The sequence below is a fragment of the Scyliorhinus torazame genome, chromosome 15 (genome assembly GCF_047496885.1).
Source record: "Scyliorhinus torazame isolate Kashiwa2021f chromosome 15, sScyTor2.1, whole genome shotgun sequence".
In the NCBI taxonomy this organism is placed as follows: Eukaryota; Metazoa; Chordata; class Chondrichthyes; order Carcharhiniformes; family Scyliorhinidae; genus Scyliorhinus; species Scyliorhinus torazame.
The window spans coordinates 199788714-199816061 of record NC_092721.1 but is presented as its reverse complement, the minus strand read 5'-3'; the positions used below and the strand labels follow the sequence as shown (position 1 = coordinate 199816061).

At 44.0% G+C, this 27348-nt stretch overlaps 1 protein-coding gene across 1 annotated transcript in view; it reads left to right on the top strand.

Moving 5' to 3' along the window:
• Positions 1-27348, top strand: part of uvrag (UV radiation resistance associated gene) — a 403204-nt gene that overhangs the window by 271420 nt on the left and 104436 nt on the right. The window contains exon 12 of the mRNA XM_072477416.1: positions 5406-5571. Coding sequence (XP_072333517.1) covers positions 5406-5571 — 166 coding nt within the window. The remainder of the gene's footprint in view (positions 1-5405; positions 5572-27348) is intronic.

The following is a 27348-nucleotide window of genomic DNA, read 5'->3' as shown; positions in this document are numbered from 1 at the left end:
AATTTTGAGGAGGTTCGGGGAATTCTCGGGGTATAGGCTAAACATGGGGAAGAGTGAATTATTTGTGATACATCCAGGGGACCAGAGTAGAGAGATAGAAGGCTTACCGCTAAGGAAAGTGGAAAGAAACTTCCGATACCTGGGGATTCAGATCGCTAGGAGCTGGGGAACCTTGCACTGACTTAATTTGACACGGCTGGTAGAACAAATGGAGGAGGACTTCAAGAGGTGGGACATGCAGCCTTTATCGCTGGCGGGCAGGGTGCAAGCAATTAAGATGATGGTCCTCCCGAGGTTCTTATTTGTATTTCAATGTCTCCCTATATTAATCACCAGGACCTTTTTTAATAAAATAGATAGGAGCATCACGAGCTTTGTGTGGGCAGGGAAAGTTCCGAGAGTAAGGAGGGGGTTCCTTCAGCGTAGTAGGCATAGAGGAGGACTGGCACTACCGAACTTGGGAGATTATTATTGGGCCGCCAATGTGGCAATGATACGTAGATGGATGATGGAGGGTGAGGGAGCGGCGTGGAAAAGACTGGAAAGAAAGTCCTGTAAAGGGACGAGTTTAGAGGCGCTGGTGACGGCACCGCTACCGCTCTCACCTAAAAAGTATACCACGAACCCGGTGGTGGCGGCAACACTGAACATATGGGGACAGTGGAGGCGACAGAGAGGGATGCGGGGAGCCCTGGTGGGGTCCCCTATCAGGAACAACCATAGCCTCGCCCCAGGAAGAATGGATGGAGGATTTCAGAGCTGGTACCAGTTGGGACTTAGGAAGGTGGGAGATTTATTCTTAGATGGGACTTTTGCGAGCTTGGGAGCATTGGAGGAAAAGTATAAGTTACCCCGGGGAAATTTCTTGAGATATATGCAGGTGAGGGCGTTTACTAGACAACAGGTGAGGGAATTTCCGTTGCTCCCGACACGGGATACAGGACAGGGTGCTTTCAGCGGTGTGGGTCGGAGAGGGCAAGGTGTCAGAGATTTACAGAGAGATGAGGGACGTGGGGGAGGAGTCGGTGGGAGAACTAAAGGGAAAGTGGGAAGAAGAACTAGGGGAGGAGAAAGAAGAGGGTATGTGGGCTGATGCCCTAAGCAGGGTAAACTCCTCTTCCTCATGCGCCAGGCTTATCCTGATTCAATTTAAGGTGCTATATAGAGCACACATAACGGGGGCAAGATTGAGCAGGTTCTTTGGAGTGGAGAACAGATGTGGGAGGTGTGGCGGGAGCCCGGCAAACCACGCACATATGTTTTGGGCGTGCCCGGCACTGGAAGGATAGTGGAAGGGAGTGACGGGAGTGATCTCGCAGGTGGTGAATGCCCGGGTCAAACCAAGCTTAGGGTTAGCTCTATTTGGAGTTGCGGAAGAGCCGGGAGTGCAGGAGGCGAAAGAGGCCGATGTCGTGGCCTTTGCGTCCCTAGTAGCCCGGCGCAGGATCCTACTCATGTGGAAGGAGGCGAAACCCCCCGGACTGGAGGCCTGGGTAAATGATATGGCGGGGTTTATTAAACTGGAGCAGATAAAGTTCGCCCTGAGAGGATCGGCTCAAGGGTTCACCAGGCGGTGGCAGCCATTTCTCGACTACCTAAGGGAACGTTAGAGGGAAGACAGATGACCAGCAGCAGCAACCCAGGGGGAAGGGGGGGGGGGGTTTAGTTTAGTATAGGTCAATAGATAATGGGGTTTTGTTACTTGTGTATTGTTAAAAATTTCTATTTTGTTATCGTTCCGTTTGTTTTGTAAGAGGGAAAAATGTTGTTTAGAAAAAATTTTCAATAAAATATATATTTTTTTAAAAGTTATACTAACCAGAAATGTTGAACTTTTCAAATACCTTCTGAAGCTCCCAAGTAAACTAGATCACCGCAACAAAAAATGTACCACAGGTTTTGAGCAAGCTCGAGATGGCCAGATTAGGCAGCACGTGATTATATCTACTGAATTGTTTCTGTGAGTCAGTGTTGTTATCGTTTGAATGATTTCCAGTAACTGCAGGAGTTACTTGTTAGTCCCTATTCCTTTCCAAGCAAAAGCTGTTGGTCATTTGGAAAAAGATGTAACTATAGTTACATACCCCAGGAGGCCATTACTCCGATATTGCAGTTGTATACCAACCTTGTGAGGTATCCACCAACATATTAAAGCTTGTCACAAATCTATCCAGGTGGAGGAGGTTTGACTGTATATGCTTGTTACTCAACTGATGTCGTAAAGGATTTATAAAATGTATAAAGTCCTATTTGAAACTGGATGGTATTGTATGCAAATTGAATTTCTTAATGGGAATGTTGAAGCAAAAATTAAGAGTAGAATCATTTCTCTCAATCTCAATCTCTCTTTCTCCCCCCCCCCCCCCCCCACCACACACACACAAGGGGGGGGGGGGGGGGGGGGGCACGGTAGCAAGGTGGTTAGCACAGTTGCTTCACAGCTCCAGGGTCCCAGGTTTGATTCCCAGCTTTGGTCACTGTCTGTGCGGAGTCTGTACGTTCTCCCCGTGTCTGCGTGGGTTCCTCCGGGTGCTCAGGTTTCCTACCACAGTCCAAAGTTGTGCAGGTTAGATGGATTGGCCATGATAAACTGCCCTTCGTGTCCAAAAACGATGAGGTGGGGTTCCTGGGTAATGGGGATAGTGTGGAGGCATGGGCTTAAGTAGGGTGCTCTTTCCAAGAGCCGCTGCAGACTCAATGGGTCGAATGACGACCTTCTGCACTGTAAATTCTATGATTCACCCACACAGATGCTGCCTGATATGTTGAGTATTTCCAGCATTTTCTGTTTTTATACCAGATTTGCAGCATCTGCAGTATTTTGCTTTTTCATAACCTACTAAGTGGGTTTTATTGTAGAAGAACTACAATGCTGCTAAAAGCTGCTTGCTTTTTTAAACAAGAAAAAGGTTAATTTCTGGTTTTCCACTGCAGAACCATGTCAAGTTGTGATTAATAATTCTACTGCAGTTATGACATGCATCCTATCGGGCTGCATCACAGCCTGGTATGGCAACTGCTCGGCCCAGGACCGCAAGAAACTTCAGTCGTGAACACCGCCCAGTCCATCACACGAACCTGCCTCCCATCCATTGACTCCATCTACACCTCCCGCTGCCTGGGGAAAGCGGGCAGTATAATCAAAGATCCCTCCCACCCGGCTTACTCACTCTTCCAACTTCTTCCATCGGGCAGGAGATACAGAAGTCTGAGAACATGCACGAACAGACTCAAAAACAGCTTCTTCCCCACTGCCACCAGACTCCTAAATGACCCTCTTATGGACTGACCTCATTAACACTACACCCTGTATGCGTCATCCAATGCCAGTGCTTATATAGTTACATTGTATATGTTGTGTTGCCCTATTATGTATTTTCTTTTATTCCCTTTTCTTCTCATGTACTTAATGATCTGTTGAGCTGCTCGCAGAAAAATACTTTTCACTGTACCTCGGTACACGTGACAATAAACAAATCCAATCCAATCCAATCCAACCTGGTACCTGAATCACCTATTTATAGCCCAAAAACCCAATTCTGCCCTTATTCAATGACCTCAACCCACCAACAGTGCATCTTCCCTCACACCACCCATATGATTCAATCCACCATGCCAAGGCGTAACAGTTGAGAACCTATGGCAAGAGAATTGGTTGGACAAAGTATACACCAGAATTCACTCTTTCATTGCAGACTCCACTGCTCGTCCACCTGGTTTTGACCTCCCATAGTGACAGTGTTTGCCCTTTTAGATGTTTCTAGACTGGTCAAGGACTGTGCCAACACCCAACACCAACACCATCCAGGCTGCAGCTGTGGCCCAGTCCAAACCATGACTCCTTGTCGAGGAGTGTCTGAAGGCGGATTTAAAGAGCTCCAGAAAGCCATCAACAAGGCTATTGGTTGGCTTGCTGACTATGCATATGCTTAATAAATAAAATAGTAAAGCGTCTTGTCTTTTTGTGTGAATTACTTCCATATGGGCTGTACTTTTCCAGTTATTGCTTATGTGAGCTCATCTTGGAGGTCAGCACTTGCCTAGGGGTTAAGAATAATAGGTTCATGTCATAAATGGCTCAAATCACTGTCCAATATTTGAGTGCACGGTTTCTCTAAATCGGCACTCCAGTGAAGTATGAGGGAATGCTCCATTGTCAGAGGTGCCATTTGTTTGATGCATTAATGTTCTTTGCCAGTGGCAGAAATTGAAGCCGATATCCAAAATTCCCATTGCACAATTTGACGGTTCGGGGCTTCTATTGGTGTTCGGTCCAGCATTCCTCCTCATCCAATAATATAAAAACACAGATCATCATCTTGTTGCTGTTAATAAGATACAATGCTATGTAATATTTCAATAAACCATCCACAGTTCAGGTTTATCAGTAAGGAATGGTGTAAAATAAATGATGGATTGAATGTAGCTCACCCTTTGAAACCTGGTATTTTCCAGGCATTGTGTAGTTCTTGATTTAAGAATGGTTATTGGAGGTACGGTTTGTAACAGCTGCCTTGTATCAAATTTAGTATAAGGAAGCTGGAGTAAACAGCTGTGATCCCTCTGCTGCTTGTGACCTCTTTCTTATCCCATTGCAATCCACCACCAACCCACCTCTCCCTGCACCCACCAAATCCCAGATTTTATAGCTGATCGCATCGCTGCTTTTTCTTGATGGTGTAAGTATTGTTCTGGAAGTAAGAAAGTTTCCAGGCAACTTGCTCTGAAGGTATCAATGCAAGTAATCAAACTTTCTTTCTTTTGTTGTTCTAGTCTCGAAGGTCAAGTTGGTGAACGACAGAACTAGAACCAACCTTTACATGTACTTATTTATTTACAGAATTACACATTTCAAGCAGTGAATAGCACTATGGCTTCACAGCGCCAGGGTCCCAGGTTCGATTCCCCGCTGGGTCACTGTGCGGAGTCTGCACGTTTTCCCCGTGTCTGCATGGGTTTCCTCCGGGTGCTCCTGTTTCCTCCCACAGTCCAAAGACATGCAGGTTAGGTGGATTGGCTATGCTAAATTGCCCTTAGTGACCAAAAAGGTTAGGAGGGGTTATTGGGTTACGGGGATAGGATGGAAGTGAGGGCTTAAGTGGGTCGGTGCAGACTCGATGGGCCGAATGGCCTCCTTCTGCACTATATGTTCTTTGTTCTCCTAATCCAACAGCCATCATTTTAGCCTGTCCATTTTTTATAGGACCTCCAGCAAATCCCAAGTTAATTCCCATCACCTGCATACAATTAAACATAAATTAATATACAATGGGCTTTTGAATGGTCATTGGCAATTTGCCCTGACAAGAGTGAGTGGAAAAACATTTGGTTAATTATATTTTTGACAATATGGTATTTGTTAATGTTTATTTAGCTATTGATCCGTTTCTTTCTCTCTTTTAAAGCAAAGGATGAAGGGAGCATTTCTGTTGCCTTGGGTTACACAGCCCATCTGGTGCTCATGATTTCCTATTTCCTGCAAATGCCACTCAGGTATCCTATCATCCAGAAGGGTTCCAGGTCCACAATCAAGGACAACATCACAGACAAGCTTTCTGAGAAGGAGAGAGAGTAAGTAGATTTTGCTTGCAATTATTGAGAGTTAAGTAAGAGGATGGAAAAATGTCAATATTGCATTATGTTTCAGCAGAAATTGGGGGCGAGTTTCTCCGACCCTCTGCCGGGTCGGAGAATCGCCGGGGGCTGGCGTGAATCCCGCCCCTGCCGGTTGCTGAAGTCTCCGGCACCGGAGATTCGGCGGGGGCGGGAATCGCGTCGCGCCGGTTGGCGGGCCCCCCCCGTGTGATTTTCCGGCCCGGATGGGCCGAAGTCCCGCCGCTAAAAGGCCTGTCCCGCCGGCGTAAATTAAACCACCTACCTTACCGGCGGGACAAGGTGGCGCGGGCGGGCTCCGGGGTCCTGGGGGGGGGGGGGGGGCACGGGGCGATCTGGCCCCGGGGGGTGCCCCCACGGTGGCCTGGCCCGCGATCGGGACCCACCGATCCGCGGGCGGGCCTGTGCCGTGGGGGCACTCTTTCCCTTCCGCCTCCGCCACGGTCTCCACCATGGCGGAGGCAGAAGAGACTCCCTCCACTGCGCATGCGTGGGAAGTTGTCAGCGGCCGCTGACGCTCCCGCGCATGCGCCGCCCGGAGATGTCATTTCCGCGCCAGCTGGCGGGGCACCAAAGGCCTTTTCCGCCAGCTGGTGGGGCGGAAATTCGTCCGGCGCCAACCTAGCCCCTTAAGGTTGGGGCTCGGCCCCCAAAGATGCGAAGCATTCCGCACCTTTGGGGCGGCGCGATGCCCGTCTGATTTGCGCCGTTTTGGGTGCCAGTCGGTGGACATCGCGCCGTTTCCGGAGAATTTCGCCCTAGATCTCCGCTTCCGCTTTCTTAGCTCTGCTCCTTATGGTGTTTACAAAATATACAAGTTTAACCCTATCTGAATTACCAATTTAAGTCAGTTCCAAATGCAGATTGTTCTTCCTAGCCTTGTAGCCACGTCATTGCAGGTTCCAGCCAAGACAAACTGATGGATAATTGGCAGTGAGCTGAAGAACTGTAAATCAAACATTGGTGTTCCCGGTCCGATGTGCTCCTAAACAATGAGAGCAAATTTGAATTGAACTGCATAGGTGATATCACCTTTGATGGTGTTCTATATTATGGGTTAAGCAGTTTGCTTTTTGTTGTGTACTATGGAGTGGCAAGTGTATTATTTTAAGTGAGTTTTTGACCTGATGGTAATATTTTCTCTGAAAACACACCATATCAAGTGATGGTTAACATATTTTCCAATAAAAATAAGCGTTGACTGCTTTTGACAGTGTGGTCGACAGGTTGGAATGACTATATTGCCATTTGTCAATATTTATCTACACTCATCATTAAGACTAATATATTTTCTCAGTAACTGCATTGCAGTGTTAATGTAAGCCTACTTGTGACACTAATAAAGATTATTATATTTGAACTTCAAGAGCAGCACGGTGGCGCAGTGTGTTAGCCCTGTTGCCTCACGGCGCCGAGGTCCCAGGTTCGATCCCGGCTTTGGGTCACTGTCCGTGTGGAGTTTGCACATTCTCCCCGTGTTTGCGTGGGTTTCGCCCCCACAACCCAAAAGATGTGCAGGGTAGGTGGATTGGCCACGCTAAATTGCCCCTTAATTGTAAAAACTGAATTGGGTACTCTAAATTTTTTATTTTTTTTTAAATAATAATTATATTTGAACTTCAGAAGTTGATTGGGGAAGAAACCTACAACTACCCAATTAATGTTATACCAATTATGTTTTGTAAATAGGAATGGAAGGTATAAGATAACATGGACATATGATCAACAGCAGACCGTCTTTATCAGATAGTCAGTAACAATAGGGAAGTAAATATCCCCGTGTCTGCATGGGTTTTCTCCGGGTGCTCTGGTTTCCTCCCACAGTTCCTGAAAGTCGTGCTTGTTAGGTGAATTGAACATTTTGAATTCTTCCTCCGTGTACCCGAACAGGCCCCAGAGTGTGGCAACTGGGGGATGTTCACAGTAACGTCATTGCACTGTTAATGTAAGCCTACTTGTGACACTAATAAAGATTATTATTGTTATTATAAAGATTATTATTATGATGATGATTATCCTGATTAAGAATACTTTGTGTTGAATGCAAACATTTTTATTTTTGGGTGGAAAGTGCAATGCTGGGCGGCACGGTAGAACAGTGGTTAACACTGCTGTCTATGGTACTGAGGACCCGGTTTCGAATCCCGGCCCTGGGTCACTGTCGCAATGGAGTTTGCACATTCTCCCCGTGTCTGCGTGGGTTCCACCCCCACAACCCAAAGATGTGCTGAATAGGTGGATTGGCCACGCTAAATTGCCCCTTAATTGGAAAAAGAATAATTGGGTACTCTAAAAAAAAATCTTTAAAGAAAGTGCAATGCTGATGTATTTTATGAATGAGCATATTACAGTGATAATATATCATTTCCTATTAAAATTGTTTCATTGGTTAATTGCCCCTTGAAGTCTGATTCTAAAAGCTAATACCTCCGAGTTTCCAGTGCAAATCCTGCATTGATTAGGACAAGTGCATTTGCAGGATTTTTAGGAGCGATTCCATGGTGGTGAAAATGCCAAGTTTTACAGATACAATCAACAAGTTGCCAGCAGTACAAAACAGGAGGCAGAAACAAATCATGAACTTTCATATCAAATGACAAAAATTGCTTAACCATGATGCAAGCTCAGACAATGTGTCAGATCAGTATTTTATAGCATTGTAAGAGGCCAATTGGGGTACTTGTGGTGATTTTCTGAGAAAGTAATCCAATGTGAGTTCTCCCAAGCAATGTCTTCTGGTTGGTTGAGTGGCACAATATTTTTGCAAAAAGGAGAAATCAAAAGCTGTACCGGGCAACATGTTGAGGTTTAGAATAAATTGTAAAATGCCAATAACTTCCAAGTGCGATATCATGCTGTCCAGCTTTTATGGCAGGTCACTGGGTATGTGTTGCTGAAAGAGCGGAATTTGTTCATATGGGTCCATAAGCCCCAAATATGCACTGTATTAATAAACAGTAATACCCCTCAGAAGAAAAGCTCCATTTTCAAAAGGATTTCCTTTGGCTAGAATACAAACAGTTTTAATTCAGAGTTCTTCATGCTGTTGCTGTGTGTGCAGTGGAACTTGTTTTATCACATCAAAAGATAAATGGGTTTCGACAACATGAAATAAATCAGCGGGTGATCATTATAGCAAGCAATGCAGAATAATGTGGTGCAAATCATAGAAGACTTGAAATATCTGATGCTCACTCAAACCTGTAGCCACGACTTGCTGGTTTAAGCCTATGGCCTACCAAATGAGCAAAACCTGGCTGCTGATCCCACTTCAAATGAAGTGTGTCTCCATTAGATTTTTGGATTTTTAAAATAAAATTGGTATTAGGCCTTGTTCCTGCATTTCTAAGCTGAATTGTGAAAAATAAAGTTTGTCAGCTTGATTCAGTGGGACCATTCTCTGATCGAAGTCAAAAGACTATGGGTTCAAGTCACATTCCAGGAACTTCAATACATAATATCACACACAACCATATCCTGCCCAAACTCCTCCACAGTTTCTCAGTATGTAGCACTTCCTCTTCAGAGTTAGAAAGTTCAAGTCCCACACTTAATATTTAGGCCGTCAATCCAATGCAGCACTGAAGGAGTACTGCACTGTCGGAGGTGCCACCTGTAAGATGAGACATTCTTGATGCAATTATCTGGCTCTTCCCTCTCATGGAGATGTGAAAAATTCCATGGTACTATTCGAAGAAGGGCATGGGAGTTGTTTCTGTGAGGCTCCATTTTCCTCCATTATAAGAATAACTGTAACTTTAGAGCTAATGGGTTGCATTCAGTGCTTTGGATGGATTAATGTAAACTGTGTGTATGTGCACAAGTTGTTCCATATAAAGACACGTTAAAAAAAATTGGTCAGAGAAATTAGTTTGTGCAGTCACAGTATATGCCTACCATCTTAATATCTGTAATGTTTATTTTATTTTGTACTTTTAAATGCAGACGGGTTTCAGCATTTGAGAATGTTTCGTCGCTGACCAAGGCAGGCCAGCAGCGCGGTTCAATTCTCGTATCAGCCTCCCCGAACAGGCGCCGGAATGTGGCGACTAGGGGCTTTTCACAGTAACTTAATTGAAGTCTACTCGTGACAAGCAATTTTCATTTCATTTCTTTCATTTTCTGTCCAGCATAAGTGTTTTTTTTATAATACCGTATATATTGTCTTTTATAACTTATTAAATTTGCTGATAATGTGTGAAGTTGGGAGAAGCCGAGGGTGTAGCTAAAGGTGCTCTATAACTGAAGAGTGAAATGTAGCTGGAACTCAATCCCAAGAAATCTGAAGTAATGTACAATAGTTAATAAAACATTATAAACAAAGCCATTGATTTACAGCTGATTGTCAAATTCACTGTTAGCAGTCTGGAACTGAACACCATGATTCAGTCAAATCAATAGCCTTGTCATAAGTAATTCTATTCCATTCATTGTGTAACGTAAATGTGCTTCGAAAGGGACTTGGATGGAAGTAACAGTAAATTTAGTGCTTTTAATGGCTAAACTGTGGCACAGTAATTGAAAGAACTAATCGTGTGCTATGATATTTAGTTAGAGTAAGAAAGCAATCCTACAGGGGTCATGCCCCATCTTTCTTATAGCTGATATTGATGTTGAGCAACATGCACAACTTTATAGTCAGCTCGTTAAGCCAGATAATTGCATCAAGAATATGAGCCCTTTGTATTTGGGAATTGGGCATCGAGTCGTTTTATGTTCCATGGTTTTGTTTTGGGTGATGGCAGTCGCACACTGGAGTATTTTTAATTTTCGAATTCTCCAAGTATCTGCACCTGGCTTGGTTTGTGCGGATGTGGTTTAGGGTTGTCCATAAGCTTCATAAACAATTGAAGCTAGAATCTGCATCGGATCTCTCTCGATGTTTGGTTATGACAACTTATGAATTACATCTGGCTTTGCAAACCTCATTGGGGTTGAACTTTAAACTCATGGCTCCAAAAAGGTTTGTATGACTTCAAGTGGTTTTGAGGGGAAGATTTACAAACATAGCAAGGGAGGCATGTGGAATAGTGTTCAATTCTGCTCATTCTGTTTTGGTAGACAGGCAATGGCTAGCATTTAAAGGACTAAGCCACAGTTTATAATGAAAAGTCATTAATGCGCAAAACCTAGCCAAGGAAAGTGTTCCAAACATGGCTAAGAAAAGCAATCCAGGTTTGTATTGGGCAAAGGAAGAGAATGAGCATATAAAGTTGCCAAAAAACGTAAGCCTGAGGAGTTGGTAGCATTTTAGAATTTTGTGAAGGAGGACCAAGGAAAGGATTAAGAAAGCGAAAATGGAATACGCAGGTAAAGTAGCGAGAAACAATAACAATGTCTACAAAAGCTTCAATATGTATGCAAGAAAGAAAAGATTAGCAAAAACAAATAAATGGAGTCAGGACAATTTATAAGAGGGGGTAAGTTAATAGCAGTGAAACAAAAATACTTTATCTTTCTTCACAAAGGAAAATATTAAAAACCCTCCCAGAAATATTGGAGAATCAAGGGATTAGTGTAAATGAAGAACTACAAAATATTAACATTAGTGCAAAAATACTGCTCGAGAAATTAATGGGACTTAAAATGGATAAATCCCCTGGACCTGATGACCCATATGCCAGAGTGTTGAAAGAGGTGGGTGTAGAAATAATAGATGCCTTGGTGGTTATCCAAAATTCTAAAAATTCTGGAATGGTTCCTGCTGATTGGAAGGTAGCAAATGTAACCCCACGATTTAAAAAAGGAGGAAATGAGTAAATGGTTAGCTTAATGTCAATTGTAGGGAAATTCATGAAGGCCCCGCCTTCTCAACCTTGTCCTTTGCCTAAGGTGTGGTGACCCTCAGGTTAAATCACCACCAATCAGCTCTTCCCCTCAAAGGGGAAAGCAGCCTATGGTCATCTGGGACTATGGCAACTTTACCATTTACCTTTATATTTTTAGAACTCGCGTCACAGATCAGAATAAGGGGCAGCCATTTAGGACTGAGAAGAAATCACTGAGTGTCTTTAAGACAGAGATAGATAGATAGGTTCTTGATTAATAAGGGAATCAGGGGTTATGGAGAGAAGGCAAGCGAATGGGGATGAGAAAATTATCAGCCATGATTGAATAGCGGAGCAGATTTGATGGGCCGAGTGGTCTATTTCGGCTTCTATGTCTTATGGTCTAAGAGGAGGAATTTCTTCTTCACTTTGACGGTGGCGAACCTGTGGAATTCTCTTGCCCCAGAGGGCTAAGGCTTAGTCGTTGATCATGTTCAAGACTGAGATCAATAGATTTCTACATATTAAAAACATCAAGGGATATGGGGATAGTGCAGGAAAATGGTGTTGAAGTAGAAGATTAGCCATGATCTCATTAAATGGCAAGGTAGGCAAGAAGGGCTGAATGACCTACTCTTCCTCTTTGTTGAAAGTACAATATTGCAGATGCTGGAATCATTAGAAAGACGGAGGTTGAATGGTGACCTGAGGTCTACAGGATTGAGAGGCATGGATAGAGTGGATGGGCAGGCACTCTTTCCCAAGGTGGAGGGGTCAGTCACCAGGGTGCAAGGTTTAAGGTGCGTGGGGCAAAGTTTAGAGGAGATGTACGAGGCAGGTTTTTTATGCGGAGGGTGGTGAGTGCCTAGAACGCGTTGTCGGCATTCAAAAGGCATCTTGACAAACACCTGGATAGGATGGGTATAGAGGGATACAGCACAAGGAAGTGCTGAGGGTTTTGGCAAAGGTGGTATCATGATCTGTACAGGCTTGGAGGGCCGAGGGGCCTGTTGCAGTGTTGTGTTCTTCTTAGTTCTTTGAATAGAAAATGCTGGAGAAAATCAGCAGGTCTGGCAGGATCTGTGGAAAGAGAAAATAATAGTTAATGTTTTGCACCAATACTGCTACTTTAGAGCTAAATAGAAGGAGAAATGTGTTGAATTATATACTGTATAACAGGTTGGAGCGCTGGAACGGAGTAGAAAGTACGTGATTGGTGGGAGCTAGGAAAAATTGCAACAAAGATGTCTAGGTCATGATACCGAGGAAGCGTTAATGACAGGCATAGGTGCTAGTAAGTTGCATAGTGTAAGTAAGATATCAGAATGTGTTAATGGGAGAATAAAGGTCGGTGCTCAGTGAAAGCAAAACTTGTGAACAAGTGACGGTTGGCCTGGTGGGGGAGGGGAAGGTTTGCATTAAGACCAAAAATGTTTGTGATGTGCAAAAGATCAAGATAGGGGCAGCACTGCAGTCTCATGGCGCTGAGGTCCCAGGTTCGATCCCAGCCCTAGGTCACTGTCCGTGTAAAGTTTGCACATCCTCCCCGTGTCTGAGTGGGTTTCGCCCCCATATCCCAAAGATGTGCAGGGTAGGTGGATTAGCCACGCTAAATTGCCCCTTAATTGGAAATAATGAATTGGGTACTCTAAATTTATTTTAAATAAGATGGTGTTTAAAATGCTTCCTAACTTACGTTATTGACCTTTGTTGGAAGAAACTTGCCTCTTGACCACACCTTTGGTTATTTAACATATCCCTTTGTCGCTCAGAGCATACTTTGATTTAAAGTGTTTCTGTGAAACACCTTGTGGCATTTCATTATGTTAAAGGCACTATACAAATATAAAATGTTGTGAAACATTCTGGCCTCCCGCTTTTTCTTCATGTTTGTACTTTGATTCGTCTTTGATTATACTCTGTTTATTTTTTCAAAAGGCGAATGCTGGAAGCCTTGGGAAGACATGAGCTTTATAAAGAGTTAAGATTTGAAGGGAGCACATCGCTCTGTGCTCTTCGTCCCCATGGTTTGTACTAGATTCAAATTGCAAACCAATTGAGTGAGAATGGCCACCTGCAAAATATAAATTTTGGTTTTTAAAACCACATTCATCTGAGCCAACAAAGAACTGGTCTTAAATTGTATGACCTCTGCCAAGAATAATGCTTTACAACCTGGCTCACGGAAAAACTTTTACCCAATGTTTCAATCTTGTGCATATCTTGAGTAGCTTTTATTCATTGATATTGAATAGTGTTATTTATAGGGAATGGCTATAATGGAATTTTCTGATTATTGGTGGTGTGGGCCAGTTTACAGGGATGGAACGTTGTTGGTATGGAGTCTTAAATGGTGGACTAGGTACTAATACCTTGTATACTGGAAAGATTATCAATACTGTTTGCTTTGTAACTGTGTATATTTGAGCAATTCAGTTGGCTGTTTTGAGCCTAAGTCTCATTCTGTTCCTTCATCCATCCTCTGTTAAAAACCGAACGCAGTCTATGCTCATTCATTCTCTAGTCTCAATGGCAGGTTTTGTGCCACAGGAGGGTGTGGCAGGTTTTTTCCCCGATTGTGAGGTTTTTTTTATTTGGCTGCAAATTAACTCTTCGAGTGGCTGTGGAGTAGGAAAGATGCACAAGTGACTAGTGTCAGAGGAGTAGTGCTGGGTTATGTGCCTGGAGGTGGCTATAGAAGTGAACAAGCATAAGGCTGAAAAAATTAATTTTGAATATAAAAAAAATTTCAATTGAAGACTGTGCAATGTAGATCAATGAGAACAAAGGTGCTGGGTAAACAGGGCCCTTCAGATTACAACACGGTTAACAACTTTGAATGAGTTGAACTTTGAGTAATGGGAGACAAGTCAGGGCGACTTTTGAATATTTAAGTAACAAGCATGGACATGGGTTTCATCAACAGATGAGCTGAGGAAGGACAGAGATGCGCAATGCAATAAAGGTAACAGTAGGAGGTTGTATTGTGCACATGGTCAGACGCTCAACTTGCGCTTGCATCTTAGTGGCAATTCTGACAATTAGGTTTTCAAAGATATGCTTCAATTACTAACATTGTTTATTGTAACTGAGGAAAGGGTGCAGGTTGCAGTATAATGGGAAGTCAATAGGTTTCTCAAGTCAATTTTGCATGCAAAAATAGCGGGACTTTATTTTTCTTTGAACTGCAGAAATTGGATCTTCTGTAAAATAAGGCAGAAAAATGCAAATCTGCTTTGGTTTTATGCATGATCACTGATGCCAGCTTAAATGTGAAAACACTCAACAAAATTTCATAAACTACACTGATTTAAAATATTTGCTGACAGAGCAGTGGTTGTTTGCTCTACCTGCCATTTTGCTACTTGCTACAGTTGCTGCTACTCTAGTTGCCTTGTTAGAAAGGTTTGGATAAAATTGGCAAAACCGTATTAAGCTAAGTTGAACTGTACTGCCATCATTCTGCATTGTGGAAAATATCTTAAAGCATTATACAATGCAAACCCAAAGAGCTTTCCAATTTATTATGTTGTCGAACACATCATTAAGTTTAAGACATCACGGGCGAGATTCTCCGACCCACCCCGCCGGGTCGGAGAATCGCCGGGGGCTGGCATGCATCCCGCCCCCGCCGGTTGCCGAAGTCTCCGGCACTGGAGATTCGGCGGGGGCGGCAATTGGGCCGGTTGGCGGGCCTCCCCGCACGATTCTCCGGCCCGGATGGGCCGAAGTCCCGCCGCTAAAATGCCTGTCCCGCCGGCGTAAATTAAACCACCTACCTTACCGGTGGGACAAGGCGGCGCGGGCGGGCTCCGGGGTCCTTGGGGGGGGTGGGGGGGGCGCGCGGCGATCTGGCCCCGGGGGTGCCCCCACGGTGGCCTGGCCCGCGATCGGGGCCCACCGATCCGCGGGCGGGCCTGTGCCGTGGGGGCACTCTTTCCCTTCCGCCACGGTCTCCACCATGGCGGAGGCAGAAGAGACTCCCTCCACTGCGCATGCGTGGGAAGCTGTCAGCGGCCGCTAACGCTCCCGCGCATACGCCGCCCAGAGATGTCATTTCCGCGCCAGCTGGCAGGACACCAAAGGCCTTTTCCGCCAGCTGGTGGGGCGGAAATTCGTCCGGCGCCGACCTAGCCCCTCAAGGTTGGGGCTCGGCCCCCAAAGATGCGGAGCATTCCGCACCTTTGGGGTGACGCGATGCCCGTCTGATTTGTGCCGTTTTGGGCGCCAGTCGGCGGACATCGCGCCGTTTCCGGAGAATTTCGCCTCACATGTTTAAAGTTTTTATTTCCATTCCATCATCAGTGCAAACTTCAAATGCTGGCCTATTCCTGCAATACCACCTTCTTTCCAGTTTGAGTCAGAGAGAGAAGAAAGTTGACAACCTAGTTTGGACACAGATTTTCAGCAGTGAGACTTGCACTCCTGAACTCTTTAGATCCCAGCCACATTTATGAGAGGCATAGACTGAGCTCTATGCCATGCAACAGAAAGATCGAAGGAAGCCAACCACCTTCAGACCACATGAACATGACTCCCAATAGCCGGTTAGACTCATATTGTAGGATGGCATGGCAGCGCAGTGGTCAGCACTGTTGCCTACAGCGCTGAGGACCCGGGTTCGATCCTGGCCCCAGGCCACTATCTGTGGAGTTTGCACATGTCTGCGTGGGTTTCACCCCCACAATGTGAAGATTAGGTGGATTGGCCACATCTAAATTGCACCTTAATTGGAAAAAAAATTGGGTACTCTAAATTTATATTTAAAAAAGACCCACATTGTAGCAGGCGTCCATACTATCTACTTATAAATAGAAGAGAATTGTGTGTTGTGGGAAATGTAAGGGGGGGGGGGGGGGGGAAAGAAAAACATAAATGATATTTAAATGAGATCATCATCTTGAGATGACTTTAAATTCATCCTTAACTGGTGAACTGCATCTTCTTTCTCTCTTTTTATATACGAGGCCTGCATTACTGTGGAATGCTATGCGGCCCCCTTACTGATATGCTTAGCTACCCAAAGTTGGACATACCTGGCCCATGTAACAGTCTCTTGCAGTACAAAGTAAATTCTTTGTAGGTGAAGTGTTTGAAGCAGTCATGAGAGGCGTAAGCCACTCTATCAACTTTTTTTTTTGGATCGCTGTCCAATATCTGCAGAAACTTATGATGTCATTATAGGGAAATGCCACAAAAATGCACATTCCCAAACTCTAGCTGACAAACCAAAGGAGGATTGGAGTTGTCAGTGAACAAGTATCTCTGTACGTGATCTTTCATCTTGTTTCCAGTCAGATGAATGTGACTCCCTTTTGTTTCAACAGATTGTAAAGTTATAGAAATAAATCCCTGACTGCAACTCCTGAACTTGAAATGGTACCTCAGCTGTGCAGCTCTGATATATAAGTGACCAAAGAGAAGAGGGCATTTGCAGCTTGTGTGATTAGAGATTGAACTCTTCTGCCATTTTGATGCTAGGGAATTAACTGCAGTGGTATAACTTTGTAAAAGGGGATGTTAACTTGGCAATGCCACAGTTTGGGGATTTGGGGGCTATCAGTGGACCTGGCCTATAACTACAGTAATTCATGGAATAATGCAATGATGTTACTGTCCTACTTAAGGCTAAGCTGCTCTTTGGATCTCTCTCTCTCTCTCTCTCTCTCCCTCTCCCTCTTCTTCCCCCCCCCCCCCCCCCAACCCACCCACCACCACCACCAAAAGCAAGAAATTTGGATGGCATAGATTTATAGTGTCTTTTTCATGATCTCCCTGTCAGCTTTAATCAGTCAAACTTGCACAGCGTAGGCAAACTCCAATTAGCCACAAACAACACTGATCTACCATCTGTGCTTTGTAACTATAGATTTTTGTGCTGCTGCCTATTCAGAGACAATCACCATCTTGATAATGATATCTCTCATGTTTGCAATTTACATGTGTGTGGCAGCGATGGGTTGTTGTGGATGGTGAATCCTGAGCTATATTGTGAGGGGGGAGGGACATTCTCTAGATTTATCAAACACTACTGAACTGGACAACCAAACATTACCATTGATAGAGCCCATTCCTATTCCACACGTTAAACATATGTCTTCAAAAATAGGGGAGAGTATGTATATAATTTGAGGGAAAAATGAGAGCAGTTTGGCAAATTTTATTCCTAAATCCCTTGAAGTGAATACTGTGTAATTTTTGTAGATGTAAACAAGATAATCTTTGTTGCTTTTATCTTGGATTTTGTATTTGATAGTTGGAGTAATGTTGACCCAGTAGTGAAACCTACTCGACGGTTCAAGTGTTTTGCTGACGGATACCATCAACTTACTATAATATATTGATGCTTGGAGCCAAGTCCCTTCCTATCATAATTCCATTACCAGCTTTCAGCACCCTTTCTATTATTCCCAGGGTGCATATGTTTAAAAATCTAATAACAGAAATGATGACAAAAGCCCTGTACAGTAATGGAGGTGAAGCATATAACAGTATTAAATTGGGATTGTCCTGGAATATCAAGGAACCAATACAAAATCCAGTTGTCAAATAACGTGAAATACTATAGGAATAGATATGTCTTTATACACGATTGTCTGCCAGTGTTCTCGGTCTGCTGGTGGTTCACTCACCCCACCTCCACTGTCTGTCTGCTGGTGGCCTCTTTTCTCGTCCCCTCCCCTCACCCCCCACCACCATCTCTGTCTGCCTGTGGTCTCCCCCCCCCCCCTCCCCCCTCCACCCGCTCACTGTCTCTGTCTGCCCGTGGTCTCCCCACCTTCGGTCTCTGTCTGCCCGTGGTTTCCCCAATGACTGTGTCCAATTTTGTTTGCTGTTGTTCCTGTAAAGTGTCTCGAGGCATCTTACTATGCTGAAGGTGCTATACAAATGGAAGTGTTTGTTGCTCCTTTAACGCTGCTGTTTTAGTATCCATGTGAAACGGTTTCTGCTTTGTTCCAACTATTAAGTTGTGGTGAAAATTTAACTTTTACATTGCCTCTCAAAAACTGAAACAAATTCTTTGGAGATGAGCTGAGCATAAGGCTGTCAAACAGGTGAAGCTTTACTATGTCCCATGCATGAGTGGATTGTTCTGTACAACTGCTAATTGAAAGACGAGGTTTAAAAAAAAAGAAAGTCTTTTTTGATGTGGTTTCAATTGTTTAGTAAGTTCATCTATTTCCCCTCATAATTTTCCTTTCCAATGCATGAGGTCATGTTTCTAAATCTTTCTTTAGACTGCAGTTAACTAATCATTTAGATTTGGAACACTAATAATTATCTTAATGTGCTGAGAGTCAACTTGTAAAAAGGGTGAAGTAATAGTTTACAAACCTAATTCATTTGCATGTGCTACAGTTATGTCTATATGAATGACTGCATTATGTATTATGTTAAGAACCACGCTGATGTTAATGCAAAGGTATCCCCAAAGCCTGAGGGGTAACTTGGAATTCCAGTTCGTAGTGGTATGTGTGTTATTTTTCTGGTACAATGTGAGGAACGTGTACAACCCAGTGAGGAACAGTCCAGTCGTCTGAAAAATTAAGAAAGAGTGTTTATTTACTTAGAACAAAAAACATACACGGCAAGGACTATAATACACTGTGACACTTGAGTAGACTGATGACTATACAGACAATTTTCATGCAACTATCTCTTGGTCACCAAATGTACATTACCTGAACTCTGAGGCACCATTTTCCCCTGAACAATATCTAATATTAAGTAATTTTATGAGCTAAATTCAGCAAATAATTACCACAAGGAGGTTAAGGTGGCCACGTCAGGGAAATAGTCTTCAAGTTCAGCGAAAGTAGAAAATAACTGCTTCTTTCAGGATACTGTATCTGAAACTTGATGCAGTTCTGAAGTTGGCTGTCTCTCTTTTTCCTTAGTTAGGGCTCCACAGTTATGCTACTTCTTTCCCTTTGATGTTATTCGCCCTGTGGAGTTGGCTTATGGCAGGTCTGTGTCCATTTTCTTATCTGTCCACTTTGAAGTTGCCACCTCGATAGCCTCATTGTTTTCTCTGATCATATATGCAAAATACTTGTTTTCCACTGATGGGCGAATTTGAGTCTCATTATTTCTCCATCCATCTGCTTCTAATGAACTCCCTATGTTACTTTGTTCTTTTTTTAATCTTAATTTTCCCCTTCTCAACAATTATGACTCCCAAATTGATCCTTTAGTTAAATTAGTGTTTTGCAAATGGAGAAAAAACAGCCATTAAGGGGAAGCTTATTGAACATAGCCAACAAAAATCAAGATAAATAAATGTAGTAAAGTATTAAGGGAATTGTAATGTCTACAAAAAAGATTCCGATGTAAGAATCACACCTGGAATTTTTGCTTCAAAACACCAGTTGCACTCCGCCCACATTCTGCAGTCTTCAAATATCTGCATGAAGCTACAGCCAATAAATTGTACGGGAGATTTGATGTTGTGATAATTGCGGTAATATTTCAAATTTTCCATTAGTGGAGATTTTTAGGAGGAGTTGGTCCTTTCAGTTGAGGACATAAACTGCTGGCTACCTCTGTCTTAACTGGCTTTCATTTGTGTAACTGAGTCTCCACTTGTTGGAGGATGTGGGCTGAGATTGCCAAGATATGCACCTATTTTTCAGCCCTCGAATAACATGCAATGTCATTCTTTACAATATGTTTGAGGTTCAATCTGTACATCTGATTTTTATGGTCCATGATCACAAATATGGTCTTAGTGCAACATGTTTGGTCATGATTTTCAGACTTCTTTTATATTTGGACTTCTTTATTTTGCTCTTTCCTTTTCACACATCCCACTTGTTAATCCAAATGTGTAAACTGGGGGGAAAAGCATGCCAGCTCCATCTCCTGCTCATAACGCACAAATTTTGGTATTAAGCATACTGCTGTGTTGAATTTATACAAGTCTTTCACTTGTGGAATGTGTTACAAAATCGTTCATTCTGATCAATTAGCTACAAAGGTACCTCACTGAACGACTCGGAAGGAAAATTGAATATGCTCCTATTCTTTTCAATGTGAGAGATGTAGTCCATAGAACCGCAGAAATGTATGGCACAGAAGCTAGCCATTCGACCCATTGTATCTGCTCTATCTTCTTTTTGCTTCAGTTGTTATATCCACTTTCTCTTGAGTCAATCTTTGTTTCCACCATTCCTTTACGAGTACCCCTTGCTTTCACAGTGCTAATTTAAAATTGATGATCACCTATTATTGATTCCAGAAACACAGGAAATGAGTAAGAAGCAGTAACAAGGTTATCCAGCACCTTAAACGTAGCAAGACATCCCAAGATGCTTCACAGGAGCATTATCAAACAAAATTTGATACCAAGCTACATAAGGAGATACTAAGACAGGTAACCAAAGTTTGGTCGGAGGTTTAAAGAAGCAACTTAATGGAGAGGAGAGAGAAGAAGACGTTTAAGGAGGGAATTACAGAGCTTGGGAGCTAAACCGCTGAAAATCTGAACCATGACCCATACTAGCTAGGTTGGGTAATAAGGTTTAAATCATGCAACAAGATCTTGTGGTCTTTTCCTCTTTTCCCAATCCCCCACCACGCAGTCCATCCTCATAGATTTCATATCAACTGCAAGGCCCTGATATATGCCAGGGCATAGTGGTTAGTACCATGGCTTCATAAAGCCAGGGTCCCAGGTTCGATTCCCCGCTTGGGTCACTGTCTGCGTGGAGTCTGCACGTTCTCCCCCGTGTGTGCGTGGGTTTCCTCCAGGTGCTCCGGTTTCCTCCCACAGTCCAAAGATGTGCAGGTTAGATGAATTGGACATTCTGAATTCTCCCTCTGTGTACTCGAACAAGCGCCGGAGTGTGGCGACTAGGGGCTTTTCACAGTAACTTCATTGCAGTGTTTATGTAAGCCTACTTGTAACAATAAAGATTATTATTATAATTCGTCTAGATTGTGGCAGTCTGTTAATTCTCAGTAAATACATAGTTAAACTTTTGTAAGATATTAAAGTTGATTGTTTCTTTACTCATCTGGCGGATTATTTCTCAAATCCTCAAACTCGATTGTGACAGGAGGCAAAAAATGGAAAGCCGCACAAATCTTCCCACCTTGAAATCAATACACACTGTGCTTGGGTGTTTCCATGGAGATTAACTGAATACAGTCCCTTATTCTGTAGCCATCTTGGGTGGAAAGACGAAATAGATCATCTCACACGTTGCCTTTGGTTTGTTTTTATATTTTTTGTAACTAATCTGCCCTGGTGTACGTGAGTCTGTGCCGCTGCTCTTTGTTGCAGATATTCTAAAGCATAACTAATCAGTGGATTGCACTGTAACCTGAGCTCTTCAAGAAAATAGGGGCTGCTTTTGAGAGGAGTTCTGGAGTGTCATATCATTCCAGCATGGAATGTGCGAAAAAGGTTATTTGCTTTAAGTAGATGTGATTACCAGACTTTTTGTGGTTTATAGAAGATGCTATCGTATAATCCTCTAAATGTCAACAAAAAGTAAGACTGAAGGTCACAAGGCCATGTTCTGATACTATGCACCAAGAAGGTACCCGTAATTTTGGTGATTTCCTCCGCATAGTTTAAATGAAACAGAATAGGAGTGGAAGAGTGAGGAACAGGAGGAGTAAGTGCAGAATTTAGATGCTTTAAACAAGATTAGAGATTGTTTTTTTCCCCCCCACCTAAAATAAATAATGGTGTGGATAAGGCAGTTGATCTGGGATCAATTACTATCATCAAAGGGAAGTTGGAACAATGTGTTATATGCAATATGGGCAGCACGTTAGCATAGTGATTAGCACTGTTTCTTCACAGCTCCAGGGTCCCAGGTTCGATTCCCGGCTTGGGTCACTGTCTGTGCGGAGTCTGTACATTCTCCCTGTGTCTGTGTGGGTTTCCTCCGGGTGCTCCGGTTTCCTCCCACAGTCCAAAGATATACAGATGAGGTGGATTGGCTGTGCTAAATTGCCCTTCGTGTCCAAAACGTTAGGTGGGGTTACTGCGTTACGGGGATGGGGTTGAGATGTGGGCTTATGGGGTGCTCTTTCCAAGAGCCGGTGCAGACCCTCTGGACCGAATGGCCTCCTTCTGCACTGTAAATTCTATAATTCTATAAACGTGTTGAGGAAGATTTCGAGATCTAAATATGTTAAATAGCTGTTGTCATTGTCAATCCCCTGGATCGACATGGGCGCTGCTGTGCTTCATTGGTTTGTGTGTCCTTGGGTGACTCGACAGCTAAATCCTAGAGCCACAGGTCTTTGGGCAGAGCGGATAATCATTTCCCTCAGGACCAGTGAGGATTCTCAAGCCAGAGTTCTGCTTTTTCTCCTCTCCTGCTTTCTTCACATCTCTGTAGAAGAGTTTTATGCAATTGGTGTCCCATTATATTGCGGCTCATTGGGTGAGGTGTCACTACATGCTACGATTTGTGGCAAGTTGTTCCCATGCATAGATATCAATTTTTTCCCTTTTCAATGAGTTTTTGAGTTTGCTTAAAAAGTCTTCTATCCGCCATGAGATCTGTGCCATCCTTAAATTGTGAAAAGGGTATCTGCTTCAGAAACCAATTATTTGACATCCGGATTCGTTGTCCAGACCAGCAGAGCTGATTTCATACAACCATAGTTGCAATGCTGGAATTGGCTTCAGTAAGGATCGTGGAGGTTTTTGGCAGCTATCAATGACATCTGCTGGAAATTCTTTCGCCACCAGACGTGCCTTTGGTAGGTGGCAGAAGTCTCTCTGCTATATGAAAGGTTGACAGTAACAGCATTGCAGAGAGAATAACCCGGGTGGGAAGAGTCTTTGATTATGCTGCCTGCTTTCCCAAGGCAGCAGGAGATGTAGTCTGAGTCCATGGATGGGAGGCCGGCTCACGTGATGGACTGGGCTGTGTTCACGACTCTATAGTTTCTTACCGTCTTGGGCCGAGCAGTTGCCATACCAAGCTTTGATGCAGCCAGATAGGATGCCTTCCATGATGCATCTGTAAAAATTGGTAAGAGTCAATGTGGACGTGCCAAATTTCATTAGTTTCCTGAGGAAGTATAGGTGCTGTTGAGCTTTCTTGGTGGTAGCAGCGACGTGGTGGACCAGGACAGATTGTAGGTGATGTGCACACCTAGGAATTTGACGCTGTCAACCATATCACCGTCTCCCCTTGGTTGCCATTTGTCATTATAGAAACCACATCACTGAATTGATGAGTTTATGGAAAACAAGTGATATTGCTGCCAAAAGCACCTGCTACGAAATAAGATGGTGGAACTGAGTCACACCGATGCAGATAACAATGTCAATAGTTGTAGTATTTACCTAACTAGTCTGAGGCGAGCATTTAAAAATCACAACCAGTAAAATTGGAGTTAGAATTCAAAAAAAAAAGCAGGGGAGTTATCAAAGTGTCCTGGTCAATGTTTATCCTTCAGACAACATCACTAAACCACATTTTCTGGTTATTTACTCATTGTTGTTTGTGGGACCTTGATGTGTGCCAATCAGCCAGCCGGTATACAGCATTACAACAGCTACTACACTTTAAGTACTTAACTTGCAGTAAATAAAGCCTTTGGGAATCCTTGACATCCTGAAAAAAGCAAATAAATACAAATATTTCTCCTTTTACTCCAAGTCTTGTAAATTTCTGTGTCTTGTCATGTGTCTCAGCATTTTATTTGTGTTTTTAATTATTTATGTTAAACATAACATTGTAACTAGGAGCAAGAGTAGGTCATTTCTTGGCCCCTCGAGCGTGCTCTGATGTTTTACAAGATCATAGTTAATCGGAGTGTTCACTTAACTCCTCTTTCCTGCTTTCCCCCTTTCCTGCCTAACTCCCCTTTCCTGCTTTCCCCCCCCCCCCCCCCCCCCCCCCCCCCCATAACCTTTAACTCCGATGTAGATCAAAAATCTGTCTAACTCTGCCTTTAATACGTTCAATGACCCAGTCTCCCTGCTCTCTGGGGTAGAGCATTCCGAAGATTAATGATCCTCCGGGAAGAAATTCCTCCTCATCTCCATCTTTAATAAAGATCCCTTAATTTGCCCCCCAGTTCTAAATTCTCCACGCGAGGAAACATCCTCTCAGCATGTACCCTCAGAATCTTTTAAGTTTCCATAAGATAACCTCTCATTCTTCTGCACTCCAATGAATATAGGCCCAACCTACTCGACCTTTCCTCAAGACTTCCCTTAATTGAACCAGAAAACCTTTCCTGCACGACCTGGAATGCAAGTAACCCTAACCTCGAATATAAGTATATCCATTGTTAAATAAGGAGACCAAAACTGTAGACCGTACTCTAGGTGCGATCTCACTAATGCCCTGTACATTTGTAAGACTTCTCTACTTCTATACTCCACCCCTCCTTGCAATAAAAGCCAACATTCCATTTGCCTTCCTGATTATTTGTTGTTTGCATGCTAACCTTTGTGATTCATGTACGAGGATACAAGATACCACAGTATTCTGTCTCAATTTATATATCCCTTTTTCTATTTTCTATCCTTCCCAACAAAGTCACATTTTTCCATATTATTGTCAATCTGCCAAATTTTACCCTATCTACACTCCATTGTAGACACTTTGGATCAACTTCCCATCCTCCTTGATTGTTGTGTAATCAACAAATTTGACTGCAATGCACAAATCATGAATGTAAATTACAAATACAGTAGTTGAGGCTTCGCCACTGATTCCTCTGGCATGCCACTATTTAGAGTTTGCCAGCAATGCTGAAATATATTTTCCCAAAATGGTTGTGTGAGGGGTTGTGTGCATGTGAGACTGTGCGCGCACTTTGGAAGGGGGGGGGGGGGGGGTTGCATGTGGTGTGTGTGTGGGCGGGGGGGGGGGTTTGTGATATGCGGTGGGAGATGACCACGAGCTACTTTCCCCTTTGAGGGGGAGAGCTGACTGGTGGTGATTTAACCTGAGGGTCACCACACCTGGCCCCCTTTGGAAGACAATCATAGAAATTACAGTGCAGAAGGAGGCCATTCAGCCCTTCGAGTCTACACCGGCCCTTAGAAAGAGCACCCCACTTAATCCCATGCCTCCACTCTACCCCAGTAATCCCAACTAACCTTTTGGACACTATGGGGCAATTTATCATGGCCAATCCACCTAACCCGCACATCTGTGGACTGTGGGAGGAAACCAGAGCACCCGGAGGAAACCCACGCACACACGGGAAGAAAGTGCAAACTCCATGTCACCCAAGATCGGAATTGAACCCGGGTCCCTGGAGCTTTGAAACAGCAGTGGATTGGATTGGATTGGATTTGTTTATTGTCACGTGTACCGAGGTACAGTGAAAAGTATTTTTCTGCGAGCAGCTGAATGGATCATTTGTACATGAGAAGAAAAGGGAATAAAAGAAAATACATAATAGGGCAACACAACATATACAATGTAACTATATAAGCACTGGCATTGGATGACGCATACAGGCTGCAGTGTTAATGAAATCAGTCCATAAGAGGGTCATTTAGGAGTCTGGTGACAGTGCGGAAGAAGCTGTTTTTGAGTCTGTTCGTGTCTGTTCGTGCGTGTTCTCAGACTTCTGTATCTCCTGCCCGATGGAAGAAGTTGGAAGAGTGAGTAAGCCGGGTGGGAGGGATCTTTGATTATGCTGCCCACTTTCCCCAGGCAGCGGGAGGTGTAGATGGAGTCAATGGATGGGAGGCAGGTTCGTGTGATGGACTGGGCTGTGTTCACGACTCTCTGAAGTTTCTTGCGGTCCTGGGCGGAGCAGTTGCCATACCAGGCTGTGATGCAGCCCGATAGGATGCTTTCTATGGTGCATCTGTAAAAGTTGGTAAGGGTTAATGTGGACATGCCGAATTTCCTTAGTTTCCTGAGGAAGTATAGGTGCTGTTGTGCTTTCTTGGTGGTAGCGTCGACGTGGGTGGACCAGGACAGATTTTTGTAGATGTGCACCCCTAGGAATTTGAAACTGCTAACCATCTCCACCTCGGCCCCGTTGATGCTGACAGGGGTGTGTACAGTACTTTGCTTCCTGAAGTCAATGACCAGCTCTTTAGTTTTGCTGGCATTGAGGGAGAGATTGTTGTCGCTACACCACTCCACTAGATTCTCTATCTCCCTCCTGTATTCGGACTCGTCGTTATTCGAGATCCGGCCCACTATGGTCGTATCATCAGCAAACTTGTAGATGGAGTTGGAACCAAGTTTTGCCACGCAGTCGTGTGTGTACAGGGAGTAGAGTAGGGGGCTAAGTACACAGCCTAGCGGGGCGCCGGTGTTGAGGACTATTGTGGAGGAGGTGTTGTTGTTCATTCTTACTGATTGTGGCCTGTTGGTCAGAAAATCGAGGATCCAGTTGCAGAGTGGGGAGCCACGTCCTAGGTTTTGGAGCTTTGATATGAGCTTGGCTGGGATTATGGTGTTGAAGGCAGCGCTGTAGTCAATAAATAGGAGTCTAATGTAGGAGTCCTTGTTTTCGAGCTGCTCTAGGGATGAGTGTAGGGCCAGGGAAATGGTGTCTGATGTGGACTGGTTGCAGCGGTATGCGAATTGCAGTGGATTAAGGCGTTCTGGGAGTATGGAGGTGATGCCTTCATGATCAACCTCTCGAAGCACTTCATTACGACTAAAGTCAGGGCCACTGGTCGGTAGTCATTGAGGCACGTTGCCTGGTTCTTCTTTGCTACCGGTATGATGGTGGTCTTCTTGAAGCAGGTGGGGACCTCAGAGTGGAGTAGGGACAGGTTAAAGATGTCCGCGAATACCTCTGCCAGCTGGTCCGTGCAGGCTCTAAGTGCACGACCAGGGATCCCGTCCGGGCCCGTCGCCTTCCAAGGGTTCACGTTCAGGAAGGCCAATCTGACTTTGGAAGCTGTGATGATGGGTATGGGTGAATTATGGGCTGCTGGGGCACTCGCCAGCGGATTTTTGGTTACCTGCTCGAACCGAGCATAGAATGCATTGAGTTCATCGGGGAG